Here is an 18,042-nt window from a genome sequence, read left to right as displayed (position 1 = left end):
AATAAAGCTTTTCCTGCTGAACTCCTCCACTGCTGCGTTCAGAAGGCCTGTTTTTACTAATGACAAGGCAGAGAGACTCTCAAGTAATAAAAGTCAGCTCTCTGAGAAAAAGTCTTCTATCTGAAGTTTTTCATTATTCATTTACTAGCATAATTAAAAAACTGAATTATAAAGCATTCACTCTGTTTCAGTTCAAATAACTATTATATAACTGAAGGAGCCTCAGTACATTGCAAGTAATTTAATCTAGAAGTAACAAAGGCATCACTGATTTTTGGTGTGTCTTTAAAAGTTAAGACATTTCTAATTTTAGCAATGTTTCATAAAGGAAAGAAGGCTGTCGAAGACACAGACTCAATATTAGAGGTAAAGGACAAATCTTGATCAAAAATCACTCCCAAGTGCCTGACATCACTGGTCAACAATAAAGCAAATGTTTGCTAAGTGAATTACAGTAGAGTAGAAAAATCATCCCTGCTTATGCCCAGCTAGATGATCAGTTTTGTTTTAGTGGACAAATATAACCGGGTACGTCTAAAACTGTAATCGTGGAAATGACCGTGTGTGTGTGTGTTATCTTTATAAATTAGTGTTTGACAAGCAGGAATAATGTCAAGACAAAAATCCAACAGCAAAGCAATTTCAGACATTTTATTATGGAAATTTGATTACGTCATAGAACCTTCATCCTTTCAAAAAAAACAAGTACAGTAATCCCTCGTGCATTCACGCATCAACACGTGTGGTTTCACCGCATCGTGGATTTTTAGTAGGTAGTCACGTGATACCGTATGCACATTCTATTGGCTGACGGCATCTGGAAGTGCGCTGCGTTCCGTGCGTCTCGGAACGCAGCGCACTTCCGTGAGACACAAAAGTGCTTTAAACAGTCTATCAGAGTGTTTTAAAGGTAACACAGATAGAAGGTGGTTTAATATCAGTATGGGGAGGGGTCATGAACGCTTAAATTACCATAAATAATAAAATAATTCGTTGCTACATCGAATTTCGTTTTTGCGGATGGTTCCTAGATTAACCGCGAGTAACGAGGGATCACTGTGATAATTCAATTAGCAAACAGCATTTCCATCTCCATAGTGATATCCTAGCAACAAAACCCACACACCAGAGAGAATTCAACGAGATCACGCGAGTCATATTATTATATGTGGAATGGCAACCCTTGATTTCATGTGGAAGAGAGTAAGTGAGGTCCCAGACCGGTGCTAATCCCAGACCGGTGCTAATCCCAGACCGGTGCTAATCCCAGACCGGTGCTGGTCCCAGACCGGTGCTGGTCCGCCGTCATGAGACTTGATCTGTGCCGTGGAACCGTCAGGGCTCCATGCCGAAGTTGTCGATGCCAATCTTCCGAGGCTATGGAGGAACCAGAAAGAAGCTGCTCATCAACACATGACACGTTGTTGAAACGAGCCCCGTGTCTGACTGGTGATGATGACGATGGTGGCATTAAACTATAATCTGGTACCACGTGTCCTATTCTCTACACTGCATTGTGTCTGGTTACCTTCTCGTTCCAACAGCCACAGCAGCAACATCGGATGAGGACCAGGACGACCAGCAGCAGAACCGTCCCTGACCACAAAGAAGACACAACAAGTCATGACTGGTGGAGCTGGTGGATGGACATGATTAATAAAACACGTTCAAGTCCAGTGACTCCTCAAAGTGACGCATTCACTCATTCACTCACTGACATTTTTTCTTATCTTGTCAAACCCCATAGCGTGAGAGATGGCTTCATGTTCCTCTACACAGTAAAATACTTTCTGAATTGCATGGATTTATACCTGTGGATTGTGTAACCATGACAACATCTCTTCTTCACTCACCAATGAAGATGAAAAACATGACAAAAGAGGCGATGTCCCAGTCAGACTGGAAGAGCTGTTTGGACTGCAGTCTGGAGACCACCTCCTTGGCCTGCTCCTCAAACTGATCCATCGCTCTGTCTGCGACCACAAACTCCCAGAATTCACTGCTGGTTCCACCTGAAGCACAGCAGCGAGGACTAAGGTTCACCACTCAGTTGATGGGATTGGGTTTTATAATTTGTTGTGATTGAACTATTATGGACTTTAAATGTCATGAAGATGTCTCTCTCAACCCAGCAACATCACCATAACAACTGAAAAATGAAGCAGGATAAAATCTGCAGAGTCAATATTTTCCTGCCATTACACACACACACACACACACACACACACACACACACACACACACACACACACACACACACACACACACACACACACACACACACACACACACACACACACACACACACACACTATTTAATCAAAAGGAAATGAAGTTTGGGGATTCACAGCTTCATATCATTATAATCATAATTACGGGCGGGTGGACAACAGTTTCTCAGAAGTGGAATTCATCCATAAACAACTCTGTGGTCCACCAGCTGTTCATCTGAACTTTGATCCTGACCAAGTAAAGGCCCCTGGGGGCCCCTGACCAACGGGAGCACGTTGTCAGGGATTTTAACAGATCTGTCTCCCTGATGAAGAACTGCGCGTCGGTGGAAACGGAACCAACGGACGTCATCATCGTATCGTGGAGTCTGACCGCGGTGTTCGTGAGCCCAGATGTTTTCTTTCCAAACAGATTATCCGATTTATTCCTTAAATCGGAATAAAATCCTTACCTGTGAACGGAGTCGCTGTGTTTTCGTTCTTCTTCCGGGTGTGAGGCTCACCTGACGCACCTGTTGCCGCTGACGCACTGGTTTTGTTTTGCTGTGACTTCCTCCTCATCGCCGGACGGAGGGACGTTAACAGTGTCAGGACATTTATTCATATTCATACTTTTCTAATGAACTTCCCCATATTTTATAGTTGGGTTGTTTTTGGTTCCATGGTTTGGTAATGTCTCGGTGGGGCAGTTGTTGGGGGGGGGGGGGGCAACGCTCTGGCATCCTGTTGCTGGAGGTCTGGAGAGGGGGGCAGCGTTACCCCAGCACTCACATGCCCCACCTTTTATGTTTCAGAAAAATCTGCTCCACGTCTCCTCCGGTCCTTCTGCCAACCCCAAAATAATAAAGTCCTCATTATTCTATTCTAGTGCGCATGCGCGAGCATGCTGCCTCTTTACTCTGAGCGAGTAATTTGTGCTTAATTTTGCGTTTTTTCTGTGTTTATGTGTGTGTTATTTTAACTTAACTTCAAGACAATGGATAGCACTGGGCTTCTGTACTCCAGGGAGGAGCTGATGTTGTGACATTAGATAGTGACATGCCTTACAATGTAGGAAGGGTGTCCCCCACCCTCCATGTGGGCCTCCTGCTATCTTCAATTTCACTTTTTATTCTATTTATACTGTCTGTTACAGACGCAGCTCCACGGCCGAGCGCGTTTCCTTGGGTCCCACCAGAGAAACCTCCCGGACAAAGAGAGAGGTTCAGATGAAAATAATTACAATCAAAACGATCTGTTATCCGAGAATTTATACTTCTGGTATTTCTTTTTAAAGTAAAGCTTCGATTTTGAGATACCTAGTGAGGGAAATATATTTTACTCATGAAGTGGACTTACTTACGCCTTCCCTGGCCATTATTATCAGGACTATCGTTTAATTAAAAGAAATAATTGTAGAACTAGTCTAATAACAACAGATAATGGCAGGAACCTAGGCCAATATATAGATCAGACTTTCTCTTTTAGACAGAACATGGCCCTATGTGGAAAAAAAATCTTTTAAATGTATACCTTTGTTTTAAAGTGTGTTTGTTTGTTTTTCTTTGTGTGTAAATTGTTTGAATGCCACTTTGTAAATTGTTGTTTGTCAGTCTAATTAAATTATAATGACTCACCTAAAAAGAAACTACAATATCATGTTTTGAGAGGCAGTACACTGTTATAAAACAATGCTGTCATACCCAAGAATGTTAATATTTTCTCACACATCTAGGAGTTGATGAGGTAATAATTCATTTATAAACTGAGGTAATAATCAATGTATAAACTGAGGTAATAATTCATCTATAAATTGAGGTAATAATTAATCTATAAACTGAGGTAATAATTCATATATAAACTGAGATAATAATTAATCTATAAACTGAGGTAATAATGAATCTATAAACTGAGGTAATAATTAATCTATAAACCTAGGTAATAATTCATCTATAAACTGAGATAATAATTCATCTATAATCTGAGGTAATAATTCATCTATAAACTGAGGTAATAATTCATCTATAAAACTGAGGTAATAACTCATCTATAAACTGAGGTAATAGCTAGGGTGCTCAGTGAGACACAATGAAACGTGACGTTTTTAGTTTGACGTGTTCTTTTTTTTAATTTTTTTACTATAGTGTTATTAAAGAAAATTCAGTACACTATACAAAAACAGTATACAATATAAACAGAGAACATATAAAAGAGATGCCAGGGGGTATGACCACATGTGTAATGTTTTTGTGTAATGTAAGGGCATTACACAAAAACACCTAAAGCAGGACAGCTGAAAAGAGTGGCACCCGGCGTGGTCGTCTGCTGCTGTAGCCCATCTGCCTCAAAGTTGGACGTACTGTGCGTTCAGAGATGCTCTTCTGCCTACCTTGGTTGTCTTCTTCTTCTTCTCCTTGGTTGTCTTCTTCTTGGTTGTAACGGCTGGTTATTTGAGTCACTGTTGCCTTTCTATCAGCTCGAACCAGTCTGGCCATTCACCTCTGACCTCTGGCATCAACAAGGCATTTCCGCCCACAGAACTGCCGCTTACTGGATATTTCTTCTTTTTCGGACCATTCTCTGTAAACCCTAGAGATGGTTGTGCGTTTTTCACACAATGATGATGGTGATCTACGTCACCATCCCAGTAGATCAGCAGTTTCTGAAATACTCAGACCAGCCCTTCTGGCACCAACAACCATGCCACGTTCAAAGTCACTCAGATCACCTTTCTTGCCCGTACTGATGCTGGGTTTGAACTGCAGGAGATTGTCTTGACCATGTCTACATGCCTAAATGCACTGAGTTGCCGCCATGTGATTGGCTGATTAGAAATGAAGTGTTAACGAGCAGTTGGACAGGTGTACCTGATAAAGTGGCCGGTGAGTGTATGTTTCAGGTCTTCACAGCTTTTTTGTTGTCAGAGCTGTCAAGTTTGACGTGTTCCGACAGGTCTTTGAACTCTGCTTTGGGATGCCACTACAAATGTATCTGATTGGTCCAGCTGCCGGTGGAGGCGGGACTCCACTGTCCCGGATGACACCGTCCGGCCTACAGCTCCGTTGGCCAATAAACAATCCATCCTCCTACTACGTCACCGGCGTGTTTACGTGGACCCGGAAATGGCTAAACGGGTTTCCGGGTCGACGGTAGTTTGGGGTGCGATGGCGGACAACCAGACTCTACCTGTGCGGGTCTCGGAGATCAGCGACCCCGCGGTTCTGTTCGAGCGCCACAACACGGAGCAAATCCGCTGCATCGAACGGAAAATCCGCGGTGAGATCGAGCAGAAGAAGGAGGAGCTGCGGCAGATGGTGGGGGAGCGCTACCGGGACCTGATCGACGCCGCGGACACCATCGGGGAGATGAGGCAGTGCTCGGAGAGCGTGGTCCGGTTCATCCAGGACCTGCACCAGTACTGCCACCGGCTGAAGCAAGGCAGACCAGTCCAGAGCACCAGGGACCAGGTACGGTCAGATCGAATAGAACCCCATCACGCTCTGCTGCTTCTGTCTGAATCATGTTGTCATTGTAGAGCCAGGGGCTCTGGAAGGACAAGTTCTACACCATGGCCGCCCAGATCAAGCTCCTCCTGGAGATCCCAGAGCGCATCTGGAGCGCCATGGAGGCCTCCCAGTACCTGCAGGCCACTCAGCTCTACCTGCTGTGCTGCCACCTCCACGCCCTGCTGCAGCTGGACGCCACTGCAGGGGGGCACTACACCCCCGTCCTGGCACGGTTCCCCATCTTGGTCCGGCAGGTCGCAACGACCGGACACTTCAGGTACCGCATAGTTTGACTGATAAGAAAAAAGCTTTTCCTTGATGTTTTTGAAAACACCTGCTTTCTCACAGCAAACGTATGAAACGATCCACAAACACAGCACCTGGGTCTAGTAGGAAAGTGTTCTGTCAACTTCCTCGTGCTCGCGTGACGTGACGCCTGAAGCTCGGCAGGATGACATCACGTTCGTCTTGCATTTCTGAGCTTAAGCTTGATGGGAAATCTGACAATGCTGTGCTTGAATATGAGCTAACATTCCTGAAGCCCCCTCCTACTCATGGTTGCTCGTTCATGCTTCATTTTGCAGGTCCACAATCCTCCTGGACAGTAAGTCTCTGCTGCAGGGCCGGGCCGTCTCGGACCAGGCCATCGCTGAGGCACTGGTGTCCACGATGCTGCTGGAGGACAGCTCTCCACGCCAGGCCCTGGCTGGCTTCCTGCTGGCCCGGAAAGCCTCAATCCATAAACTTCTTAACCAACCTCAACATGGTAGTGTCACACTTCATACACCCCACACCAGAGAGCCGTGTGGAAGCTTTGACTCTGTTTGTTGGATCCCAGATTTGTCCCGTTTCTAACATGTGGACTTGGTCCAGGTACAGGGATCAAGGCTCAGGTGTGCAGTCTGGTGGAGCTGCTGGTCACCACTCTGTTCCAGGCCTACGCCGTGTTCTACCTGCCCCCCGAGGGTAGTCCCAAGCCGGGGGAGGGGACCTTGAGCTGTGGCCTGCTCTTCTCTATCCTGGAGGATGTCACCTCCACCACACCTGCAGGTATGAGATCGCAAAAAAATTATCTTATTCTAAAAAGTCACAGTCAAGTCTACAACTGAAAACAATTTGATCAATAAATAATACCAGAAATTAACGGAAGCGCTGTAATTCAAAAGAATTCCATCAGTAAATTAAAATCGTTTTGAACCTGAATAACCTTTCCTTCAGTGAACGTTGGTTTAAAGACACTGTTCAGGTCAAGAGCTAACAAATGAACATTCAGATTTAGTGTTTTTTTCAAATCAGGAAACCATTAGCCCAGATTTAGCACCATAGTGTCATTTTGGCATGAATCAATCAAATATACTTGTATTTGCTACAATCAAATTATGTAAAAATGAAAGATTGATTGATTCCAATAAATGTGGCCCACGACCAGATCCTGGCCCGCGGGCCTTGACTTTGACATTCATTCATTCATTTTCCAACCCGCTTAATCCGCTAACGCAGGTCGCGGGGTAGCCAGTGCCTATCCTGGCAGTCTCAGGGCGTGAGGCGGGGGACACTCCGGGCACGACGCCAGTGTTGACTTTGACATATGTGCACTAAACAGACCACAGGTGTGAATGTGTGTGTGAACAGGGGTCTATCTCTCTATCTGACCCTATGTTGAGCTGGAAACTTGTCTTGGTGTAATCTGGGATTGGAGTTGACATAATCCGTGACCTGGATTCAGATAAAAGGCTGATAATGAGAAGATTAAAATGGTCTCGTCTTCAAAAAATGAATGAATGTATTTGGTCTGTGTGTAATTTGATCTAACACTGAATATGTGAAGAGAAAAGTATTCGGAGCACAAGTTTGTTATGATTCAAACAGATTTATAGATGCATCTTCTCAGCTAAAGGACTAAACTAACCAAACACTTGAACCTGTTAACATGTGTTCTTAAATCCATGGATTAAAGTTGCCTCCATCTATCCTGTCTCTCTGACTCCAGCCAGAGGCAGGAGGGTGCTGCATGAAGAGATGAGCACAGGTAGTTGGTTCAGGTACCTCCCTCCCTCCATCACCGAGTTCCAGCCCGTCCTCCGCACCCTGGCTCAGCCAATCCAGACGGAGCAGCTCCGGGATGCTCTGCAGCAGTGGATCGATACGTAAGCTCCAGCCGATCAGGGCACCGCGCCTGAAAGATTCTCTCATTGTGCCTATTTGTCTTGTTTACAATTCAAAAACTAGACATAAAACCAAAAATCTTTATTCTACCAAAATATCAGAGCCCATTTTTAGGAAGCAGCAAGTTAAATCAGACTCTCTCTGTCCTGATGTTACTGTAGGTATGAATATCTTATATATTTACATGCTTGAATATTTATTTATTTACTTGACAAAGAGATCCAGGAGAATCCTGTTTCTTCATTAATGTCAACTGAAAACTTCCTCTATGTTCACCCATGGTGTCGATTGAATCAGAATGAAAGTTTCTTCTACTGATTCCACCACAATAACCACAGTCACCATGGTAACCTACCGGCGTACGACATGATGAAGTGGTTTGTTCACATTCCACCAGTCCTAGCTTTCTGTATGATGAGGCTTCTGTTTGTCAGAGAGGAATGTGTTAGCTCAAAAAAACAAAACAAAAAAAAAAAGCATCAGGCAATATTCACGGCCTTTAAAGTGCGATTGATAATAAAATAAAATGATACCATCAAAAGTAAAGCTGTTTTTTTCCTTGATATAAAAATAAACTGTGTATGCAAATTTATTAGCAGCGTCCTTGTAGCGTCGCGTCAACATTTGTTTCTTGTTCGTTTTGGAGTTTCAGTTTAGCGGTAATGTATTCTGTGCTAGTGACCGGGGTGGCTCCTTTAAGAAGGTAGTCATGTGACCGAGGCAAGCATCTTCACAAGCGTCAGGAGTGACTCAGACAGACGTGAAGGAGAGAATCCAGTCATTTAAAACAAAAAATTGTTCAGAATGAGATCGTAAATTAAACAGAATTAATACAAATTCTGTATATTAATAATATATTAATAACATAAGTTCTGTGTTCTCTGTGTGACTGGTACCGGTTGACTCAAGGGGGTTGATTCAAACACATACATATTATCAGATCATCTAAAAGTAATCTGTATACCAGTAAATCATGTAAAATATACATTTTTCAACAAGTTACTTCACCTTTAATCATTTTAATGTAAAATGCATTCATTTCTTAAAAATCACTCTCAAGGTGAATCCTACTTACAGTAAATAAGTGCTGATGAACGTGTTGTTGACGCCCCGTTTCCAGCTGTAAGGAAGACATCTGCCGTGGCGTCGGCGGCCTGCTGGTCTACGTGAAGAGCCTGAAGGGGTTGGCGGCCATTCGTGATGCCGTGTGGGACCTCCTGTCCACCGACTCCATCAGCCAGCACTGGGGCGCCGTGTGCCAGCGGCTGCTGGACCGGCCCCTGGCCGTCTGGAACGACTTCCTGCAGCAGCTCTTCCTTCAGCGGCTGCAGGTCAGTCCTCTCCCAGCGTCTCAGTTCTACACATTTAATCATTTACACTGATCATTAATGCATTTATGCTTTTTGACAACTCTGTTGATGCTCTGAAACATGCTCCACTCATTCCCTGGTTCCACTCCACCAGGCCATCACCAAAGAAGAAACTGGAGCCATCTCAGCAACCTCTGTTCAGCTCCTCGTCTCAGTTCTGAGGGATTTGGAGGTCCAGACCAGCCACACATCTCCAGGATCCAACCCCGGCTCTGGTTGTGGATCCCAGTTCGAGGTCGACGTGGCTTCATTTCTGTGGTCGGAATCTCCGGGGGACCTGCCGAGTGATGCGGGATGGGTCAGCGTGGCGCAGAGGGGGCAGCGGCACCACGGGAGCAGCCTGGCCATGAAAACCCAGGCGCTGACGCCGTGCGTTCAAAGCTTCTGTTCATCCATGGACGCTAAGCTAAAGGCTAGGCTGGATGACCTCCAGTGCTACCTTCCCTCCCAGGTTACAGGTAAGGGTGTTGTCCCCCCCTAGACAGCCTCTTGCTGATTAGTTGTGTAGGTTAACACTGATGTAACGGCTCCCTGTGATGCGCTGGCGATTGCTCGGTGTTCAGTGGATCCATCCAGTCCAGGTGTTACACCAGACCCGGGACAGAGATGAATCTTTCTGACTGTAGCTCCTTCTCCATCACAGGATCCTCTTCTGGTGCCAAAGAGAACTCCCCAGCATCAACATCCGGTCGCTTCACCGACTCACCGGCGGTGGAAGAGGCTCTACGTGAAGGTTGTCTGCTCTGCACCCGCCACATCCTGTCAGCCGTCCGCCACCAGCTGGACAGCACCTCACCGGAGCCGAGCCCGGCCGTCCTCAGCTCCGTCCTGTTCATGGGCCGGCTGTGTCAGTCTTTGGGGCAGTTGTGCCCCAGCCTGAAGATTTGCATTCTGGGAAAGCAGAACGGGTCAGAGGTCACAGCAAAGGGAACCCCCAGACAAGGCAGGAAGCAAGGGAAGGGCCGGGCTGTCGTTGACGTCAGCCCCGCCCAGGCCCAGTGGGCCGGTCTGAAGGAGGAGCTCCTCAGCTGCAGCATGGAGGCGTACCGGATCTGGAGCTCCGCCCTTTCAAAAGTCAGGTCCCGCCTCTCATGGATATTTATTGTAATCAGGGCTTCGAACCAGAATGTTATCCCAATCGGTTCGTTCGAACAGAAACAGTTTTATAACGGTTCCGGTTTTACGTTCCACCCTTGAACTGACGTTCCTGAACCGGTTAGAACAAAAAAAAATAAAGTTCCCGAACCAGTTAACTCACAGAGTGCCAAAGACGTCATATTTCGTCTTATAGAATCCAAACGTTGAGTGCCAAAGACGTCATATTTCGTCTTAGGCGTTTTTTATAGGGAACGTTAGATCAAAGCGTTTCGCACATTCTGTGTGATTTTCAGCCTTGTATTCCATTTATTCCGGTCGGGGGCAGTGTTTCACACCCTAGATCACCAGATAAAACGACGAAGAAGCGTCGGTGTTGGGGCAGTAGAGGAGAGCAAAATGGCGAAGCGCAAGGCGAAAGCATGTGGAGGAGGCAGGTTCAAGCAGCTCACACTGGCACAGAGCTTGTCTGGCAGTGTAGCTGCTGTGGAAATGAGCGACAGCGGTAAGGATCGGGGGGCAGGAGATGCACCCAAGGAGGTTGAAGACCGGATCGGAGGCGAGGAAAGCGTGGCGGGTTGTAGCGGGGCCCCCCCGCAGTTCGGCGGCGTCCCACGTGGGAGCGCCGCTGCGGAGGGTTCTCCGCTGCGTCTGTCCGGCGACGGTTCTGACTCTGAACCGGACCCGGACTCGTCATCTGACTGGATTCCGTCGGAAAGCAGCAGGGAGTCCTCCCCAGACCTGGGGGAGCCCACGGAGGATCTGAGGAGCAAAGGTAACTATTTTGCTACTTTGTTACATGATGTAAAAAACACGTGTCGGCCCTCCATCCCGCATAAGTTGTTCCCCATCTATGAATGTATTACTCTTTTGTGTAAAATGGTACTTATTTCAGGCATGTGTGTGTATATATGTATAATATGTGTGTGTGTATGTTTTGTAGAATGGTACATATTTCAGGCATGCGTGTGTATATATCTATAATATGTGTGTGTGTGTGTGTGTGTGTGTGTGTATGTTTTGTAGAATGGTACATATTTCAGGCATGTGTGTATATAATATATATATATGTTGTGTAAAATGATATCCTACTTATTTCAAGCATGCATATATATATATATAGTGTAAAATTGTATATTTCTATATTTTACAGTCCCTAAAACGAGTAGAGGACGTGCACCTGCTAGAGGGAGAGGTGCGAGGAGACACCAATCACTGGAGGTGGATGCAGGTGTTTGGAGTCATGATGGCTGGAAACCCACTAAGTTCCCATTCGTGGCAACCCCTGGTCCCCAGAATGCGGCTGCAGACCTGGATTCAGACCAGCCGGTTGACTTCATGCAGCTGTTTCTGACTGACGAGCTGCTGGGTCACATTGTGTCTCAGACCAACCTGTATGCACAGCAGTTTATACTGGCACATCCTGAAGCTCTGCCACACTCCAGAGAGAGGGTGTGGAAACCGGTGAACGTTCCAGAGCTCAAAAAGTACTTGGGTCTTACGTTCCTCACCGGCTACATAAAGAAGCCCAGCGTCAGCATGTACTGTAGTGAGGATCCAATGGAAGCCATTCCGTACTTCAACAACACCATGCCACGCAACAGGTTCCAGCTAATTGGGAAGTTTCTCCACTTCAATGACAATGCCTCACAGGATGCTGGAGATAAACTTTATAAAGTGCGTCCTGTCCTTGATTCAATTATTTCCAAATTCAAAGAGCTGTATCAGCCCCATGAAAACATTTGCATTGATGAGGGGATGTTGCAGTGGCGTGGACGCCTGAACTTCAGGGTTTACAACCCTCAGAAGCCAGTCAAATATGGCATAAAATCTTATATTTTGTGTGACTCGCGGACTGGCTATTGTTACAATATGTTGCCTTATGTTGGCCAGTCGAGCACACTCCCAGACATTGTGTTCTCCCTCCTTGACCGCCTGACCGAGCAGGGGTACACAATATTCATGGACAATTTTTATAATTCCGTAAAACTGTGTGAGCAGTTGTGTAAAAAAAAGACTAATGTTTGTGGAACCCTCAGGAAAAACCGTGGCGAACCACAGATCATCAGAGAGCCGTCAAAGACAGACTTGGGTGAGGAGGGGAAGGTGGTGCGACACAACGGCCGGGTACTGGTCTTGGCCTGGCAGGACAAGCGCCTGGTGAGAATGATAACAACCTGCCACAACGACAGGATGCAGAGGGTGGAGGTGTGGCAGAAGGGTCAGCGGGAAAAAGTGGCACAGCTCAAACCGGAGTGTGTGGTACAGTACAATTCCTGCATGAATGGGGTGGACAAACTAGACCAGAACATTGCATACTACCCCTTCATCAGGAAAACTCAAAACTGGACAAAAAAGTTTGTCGCCTATTTGTTCCAGATTTGTGTGTACAACGCCTATGTGTTGTTCAGGTCCAGGAACCCAGGGATCAAGAAATCGCACCTTGATTTCATGAAGGACATTGCAAGGTCCTGGACTGAAAAGGGGTACGTGTCACATGAGGGGGGCGAGGAGATGGAGGTCGAAGACGTGCTGCAAACCAGGTCAGTCAGAAACCGAGACCCAGAAGGCAGACTCGATGGCCTGATGTCCAGGCACAAGCTGGAACGTTTGAGGGCCACCACAAAGAAGGCACATCCCTCAAGGAAATGTCGGGTGTGTGTTAGAAGGGGTGGGAGGAGTGAGACCAGGATGTGGTGCAAGGCCTGTCGTATTCCCCTGCATGCAGGAGAATGCTTCACTGTTTATCACACTCAAAAGAAATATGATTGATTACACCCACACATACTCACCTGTAAATGGTTCTGACAGTTGAGAGTGAAATGAATGTACTTTGTTATGTTTTGTCTAATTTTCAAAATTGTTATAAAATCATTTGTTCATCAAAAATGTTTTTTCTAATGTTGTTTGCATTGTTTCAATAAGTAAAAGTATTTTCAGAAGTTTGATGTTGGAGTTTTGCTTGAATTTGCTTCTCTGCAGTAAAACGTCATTATCTCCGTTTTCTGGTCAAAATCAGCTGTTTTTGCTGAAACCACCCTGTGTTCTACGGGCAATAACTAAACACACATAGATGCTAGAAACAAAATTTTTTTTTCTGATGAAAGAAGACAGTCTAAAGTTTCGGGTGATATGTGGAATGTTTATGTAGCCTAAAAAATGAATATTTGGTGGGCCTTCAAAATTCAGTGAAAATGCTCAAAATCTCTGGCACTGGGGAGCTGTCCGCGCTGAAAGTGTCTGGCAGTCAATGAGTTAATAACGTTCCTTGTAAATATAAATAGGTAGGTGGCTTTGGGAGTTTTAAATTGGTAATTAAAGCCATTAGTTTAGTACATACTGTATGATATGTGCTCACATTAAAACAGAGCAACAGCACTGATCCAGTTACAGAACAGAGGATGGAGAATCAGAGGGAGACGGAAGCTATGACAGCTGATGATGATGATGATGAAATAAAGTTTGTGTTGGTCTAAAATCAAACGTTTTTTAAGATTGACAGACTGCAGTGTTTACCTGTTAGGAATATAACCTTAAAACTGCTGGTGACATGCCTCAACTGCTCTCTGCTCTCATCACGCATTGAGAATGACAGGAAGGGAAACGTGAGGTCAGATTTTTTTTTTAACGATAAGAAGAAAAAAGAAGGTATTAACTGGTTACAATTATTTTCTGTTCCACAAAAAATTAAAAAATATAAAGTTTTTGGTTTCGTTTTCGTTCCATGAACCGATTCAAAGCCCTGATTGTAGCCCTGTTACGTGTGTCTCACCTGTGTTTTCTGTAATGGTTTTGGAATTAATTCCACAGCAGATTTCTGTAGGAAATGTAGGAACATTTCCTAGAACCTGTCTGATAGCGCTGTGGGGTTTTTTTTTGACAGATGCTACTGGATGATTTTGGGACGGCTCTTCGTGCTGACTCTGCTGGTGCCGTCCTAACAACGGCAACAAACTGGGAGGATCTTGAGATCCAAGAAGAAGCGGAGTCTGGGAACAGCGTCACGTCCAAAATCCGTCTTCCAGTTCAGGTCAGCCTCAAACGCACAGAGAGAGACGAGGACTTCTGACTCCATCAGTAATCAGGCATCAAACTTCTGTCCCCTGCAGCCGTCTTGGTACGTGCAGTCGCTGCTCTTCCAGCTGTGCGTGCAGGTGAACAGGGTGGGGGGCCACGCCCTGCCCCCGCCCACACTGCAGGAGCTGCTCCAGGCCTGTCTGGCTCAGGCCCTCCACCACTACCACAGCCTCATGGGGCAGACCGTCGGCACGGTAATGACGACTGATGACGAAGGAAAGACGCGCCTTTCAGTCACGTAGAAGCAACGTGGAGTCCTGAATTTCTCTGCGTTGCGTTTCCTTTCCCGTCCACCAGGAAGGTGCGTTCCCCATGACTCAGAACAGAGCCCTGCAGCAGCTGTTTGATCTGCGTTACCTCAACAGCACACTGGGATACAGAGCAGAGGAGGGCAAGAGCTCCAGACCCCACCATGACCCCAGGTGTGTGTTAAAAAGAAGAAATAAAAGCCTTCACGTGCACGACTGAGATAAAGTTCTTGACCCCTCAGTGCTGGTTTAGTCTTAGTGTTTGTGTTCACAGGTTCCTTCATGATTGTGTGACTTTTATTTGATAGTGTTACTTTTGAAAGTGATGACGTTAAGATGGGAATCGTTGGCTTTGGACCGTTTGCGTCTATATGTTGGTTTCCAGGCGTCTGTGAGGTCAAAGGTCAGCCGTCATAGAAGATTTTCTTTCTTTTTTGTGTACTCAGGTTTCACGAGATCTGTGATTGGTTAGAAACCTTCATCGATCCGTTTGACCTGGACGTGTTCACACCTCCGCTGAACGCCAACCTCAACCGGCTGTCCCAGAGGACCTCGGTACACACACACACACACACACACACACACACACACACACACACACACACAGAGAAAGACTTGTATCTTAGTGCAGTTAAGACGTTGATGAGATCCCAGCCTGAGATGAGGGGTTACGATCCTATTTAATAACCCACACAATGATGATGCTGAAGGTTAAAGGTCGTGGGGTTTTATTCCAGGTCCTGCTGGGGCTGCTGACCGGCTCAGAGAAGACGCTCACATCACGGAGCAGCACTAATAATTCCCAGGAGCCTTTCAACATTCTGCCACTATCCAACAACCAGATCAGGTCAGTGGGGGGGGCGGCGGGGGGGCGTGTGGCGCAGGAGGCTTAAATCTGAGCTCAGACGATTCTCTGGAGTTTGAACGGAAGCTTCTGTCCTCTGCAGGTTCGGGTTGCTGCCTCTCAGCATGTCAAACGTACGCAAGTCCAAGTCGGCTTCCAGAAGCTCCGACGCGGTCCATCAGCTGGTGAGTTCACCGGTCTGGACTCTGGTGTCCCACAATGCTCTGCTTCACTGTTCACATGTTGTGTTCCACCGTGGGTTAACATTGTCTGTTGCACCCTCTGCCTTCTCAGCGTTTTTGAGGGCAAAGAACCCCAAGGCAAGTCCATTTGTGTGTGTGTGTGTGTGTGTGTGTGTGTGTGTGTGTGTGTGTGTGTGGTCAGCTGTCTCTTGGTGTCCCTTTGGTACGTTTGCAGTGACTGAGTAGAGAATGGTTTGCCGTTGACGTGTCGCTCTGCTCTGTCTCCATTAATCTCCTGCTCGGGCTCAGAACCTCACAGTCAGGTTGTTGCCGGGTTCCGACAGCGACTGAGTGGACCAATCCCAACTTGGGGTCACACATTATACGAGAAATAAAAACACTTGATGCCTTTGTGCTGCCCCAACCTGGGATTTGTTCAAGATCTTTTTTTCAGTTTCACTCTTATGACAACATTTTGACTTTTGGAAACTGTTTGTTGTCTTGTTTACTGTGATGATTCATCGACATCAGGCTGAAACCTGTAAGAAGGTGAATGTGGATCACTATGGCTGCAGATCCCAGGTGAAGAGGAGGGCAGAAGTCATCGACTCTTCTTCCTCTGGAAATAATCCTTGATTCACAAGTTTCACTGCGGCTGGAGAACCGTTACAGTTCCTCAACATTCAAAATACTGAAACACTGTTTGCATCATTTAGTAGTTTGTTAATCTGAGCCTGGGCTACAATCTGTAGTCTGAGACAAGTCTTGGTCCTATCATGTCAATACTATCGTGCTAACAACTCTACCAAATCCAACAATTAGAAATCCAACAGTTAAAAATCCAGTTGCATAATGAATTTAACAGATTTATCCTTTGTTTTGAAAAGTGCTCTTCTACTGCAGGACCATATTGTTGTTGTGTGGAGGCAGAACACACAGCTTGTCTGTTCTTCTAAAAGAATATGCTATATGCTAACCGTATAGCTTCGAGGCTCCAGTGTTTACCGCGGCTTTGCAGCACCATCAGATGGTTTCGATAGGATTCAAATAAAAGTGGACTTTTATTTGAATACCTGGAAACCACTGACAGTTTTGTTCACCAAAAAAAAAAATCATGATTGGTTCCTTTTGTACACACATAACATTGAAGAATTGATTTCCAGTGTTCCTCCTCATAAACCTTTTGAATTTCTCGATCCAGGGACACACAGTGAACAGAACTCAGTAACTGTATCTTCTCACAACAACGTTCCCACCAAGACAAAAAGGAAACTGCATGAAACTCACTGACTGGTGGGGGGGGTCGATGGTGTGTGTGTCTGCTTCTCTAATGAAACACGTGACTGCGGTGACTCCCCCAGACCTCACGCTGTCGTCTCCTTCCTCCAGCAGACGCCTGCGGCCCCCAAACCCCAGGGTGGGGAGAACTTCCAGCCGGGCAGCCTGTTCAGACAGCTGGCTGACCAGGATGAAGACACAGCCTCCTCTTCCTTATTCAAACTCAGTTGGCTGTCCAGCATGGCCAAATAACCCTTCTGTTGCTCAAGGCTTTTTAGTAGTTCTTGTTTAAACTTTGTAAAAAGGATATGTATTATAATATAATTTTCTTTTCTCAGGAATGTTTTTGTGTTTTTTCTTTACTCTCCTAAATGACTTGATGACACTAAATGAAGACGCCATGATAGAATTCTGTGTGCCCGTCCTTTCAAATATAATTTAGACACAACTTCTTTTAAGTGTGTCACTGGCTTCAGATTCAAAACCAGTTACACATTTTAACATTTGACGTGTTGTCTTTGTGTTATTTTCTAAGAAAAGAAAATGTTTGGCTAAAATCTTCACATTTTGTTACTGTTGACATTTTACACAACATCCCACCATATTTTGGAGAAATCCTTCTTTTACATAAAACATAAATTCAAAATTGAATTCAAAGTTTTGACAGGAGATGAATGTTGTCATGTTAATGCTAAGTACATGACAGGAGGCCTGCAGATCTCAGGTCTGTTCCAGTTCGGTTTCCTTTGATTTCATTCTGATGTCAGTGATCCTGTCAGCCCATAACTTTGGTCCAGATTGAAACATATCAACATTTATATTGATTACATTTAAATGTTATAAATCCAAGTGCATGGATTACATTTAAATTTGATACAAGCACTGATTTCATCTTCTGGGTGAAATGTAAAAACGTGTCACTGTACTGCCTTCAACAATGATCTTTCACCAATACTTCACATACCTCCATAACATTACATTAGATATTTCCCATCAGCCTTAGCTGGACAAACTAACAAACTAGAAGTCTCTTATTCAAGAAATGAAAGCCTTGACTGTTCATGGG

The 18,042-nt window shown here is 45.4% G+C and overlaps 3 protein-coding genes across 7 annotated transcripts; 2 read left to right on the top strand and 1 right to left on the bottom strand.

Moving 5' to 3' along the window:
- Window positions 1-671: 671 nt before the first annotated feature.
- Window positions 672-2,841, bottom strand: smim22 (small integral membrane protein 22). Its single transcript, XM_068337716.1, has 4 exons — window positions 2,684-2,841; window positions 1,854-2,012; window positions 1,529-1,596; window positions 672-1,377 (listed from the first exon to the last, which is right to left on the bottom strand). The coding sequence occupies exons 1-4, from the start codon at window positions 2,790-2,792 to the stop codon at window positions 1,336-1,338; spliced, it is 378 nt and encodes a 125-aa protein (XP_068193817.1). The 5' UTR covers window positions 2,793-2,841; the 3' UTR covers window positions 672-1,335.
- A 2,482-nt stretch (window positions 2,842-5,323) lies between these two features.
- Window positions 5,324-17,317, top strand: cog1 (component of oligomeric golgi complex 1). 5 transcript variants are annotated; one of them, XM_068336858.1, is made up of 16 exons: window positions 5,324-5,677; window positions 5,746-5,993; window positions 6,301-6,482; window positions 6,590-6,766; window positions 7,707-7,863; window positions 9,003-9,213; window positions 9,347-9,710; window positions 9,896-10,326; window positions 14,231-14,377; window positions 14,457-14,618; window positions 14,722-14,846; window positions 15,119-15,227; window positions 15,410-15,519; window positions 15,620-15,701; window positions 15,811-15,836; window positions 17,091-17,317. In XM_068336858.1, the coding sequence occupies exons 1-15, from the start codon at window positions 5,333-5,335 to the stop codon at window positions 15,817-15,819; spliced, it is 2,859 nt and encodes a 952-aa protein (XP_068192959.1). In that variant the 5' UTR covers window positions 5,324-5,332; the 3' UTR covers window positions 15,820-15,836; window positions 17,091-17,317. The 5 variants fall into 5 exon arrangements, with proteins under 5 accessions (XP_068192959.1, XP_068192958.1, XP_068192956.1 ...); XM_068336857.1 differs by having other exon boundaries at window positions 16,900-17,317; XM_068336855.1 differs by lacking the exon at window positions 15,811-15,836.
- On the top strand, window positions 10,467-13,292 carry LOC137609672 (piggyBac transposable element-derived protein 4-like). The gene is made up of 2 exons (XM_068336859.1): window positions 10,467-11,122; window positions 11,501-13,292. The coding sequence occupies exons 1-2, from the start codon at window positions 10,747-10,749 to the stop codon at window positions 13,117-13,119; spliced, it is 1,995 nt and encodes a 664-aa protein (XP_068192960.1). The 5' UTR covers window positions 10,467-10,746; the 3' UTR covers window positions 13,120-13,292.
- Window positions 17,318-18,042: the final 725 nt, after the last annotated feature.

Source organism: Antennarius striatus, chromosome 16 (assembly GCF_040054535.1).
Source record: "Antennarius striatus isolate MH-2024 chromosome 16, ASM4005453v1, whole genome shotgun sequence".
Classification (NCBI taxonomy): domain Eukaryota; kingdom Metazoa; phylum Chordata; class Actinopteri; order Lophiiformes; family Antennariidae; genus Antennarius; species Antennarius striatus.
This window is presented reverse-complemented; position numbering and strand designations above follow the sequence as displayed.

Excerpts from the sequence above, each read along its gene's own strand:
- smim22 (XM_068337716.1), bottom strand. The coding sequence starts at position 2,792 with ATGAGGAGGAAGTCACAGCAAAACAAAACCAGTGCGTCAGCGGCAACA. Across the intron at positions 2,013-2,683 it reads CACAGCGACTCCGTTCACAG|GTGGAACCAGCAGTGAATTC; the intron begins GTAAGGATTTTA and ends GCTGTGCTTCAG. Across the intron at positions 1,597-1,853 it reads CATGTTTTTCATCTTCATTG|GGACGGTTCTGCTGCTGGTC; the intron begins GTGAGTGAAGAA and ends CTTTGTGGTCAG.
- cog1 (XM_068336854.1), top strand. The coding sequence starts at position 5,333 with ATGGCTAAACGGGTTTCCGGGTCGACGGTAGTTTGGGGTGCGATGGCG. Across the intron at positions 9,711-9,895 it reads CCTTCCCTCCCAGGTTACAG|GATCCTCTTCTGGTGCCAAA; the intron begins GTAAGGGTGTTG and ends TCTCCATCACAG. Across the intron at positions 15,520-15,619 it reads CTATCCAACAACCAGATCAG|GTTCGGGTTGCTGCCTCTCA; the intron begins GTCAGTGGGGGG and ends TGTCCTCTGCAG.
- LOC137609672 (XM_068336859.1), top strand. The coding sequence starts at position 10,747 with ATGGCGAAGCGCAAGGCGAAAGCATGTGGAGGAGGCAGGTTCAAGCAG. Across the intron at positions 11,123-11,500 it reads GGAGGATCTGAGGAGCAAAG|TCCCTAAAACGAGTAGAGGA; the intron begins GTAACTATTTTG and ends TATATTTTACAG.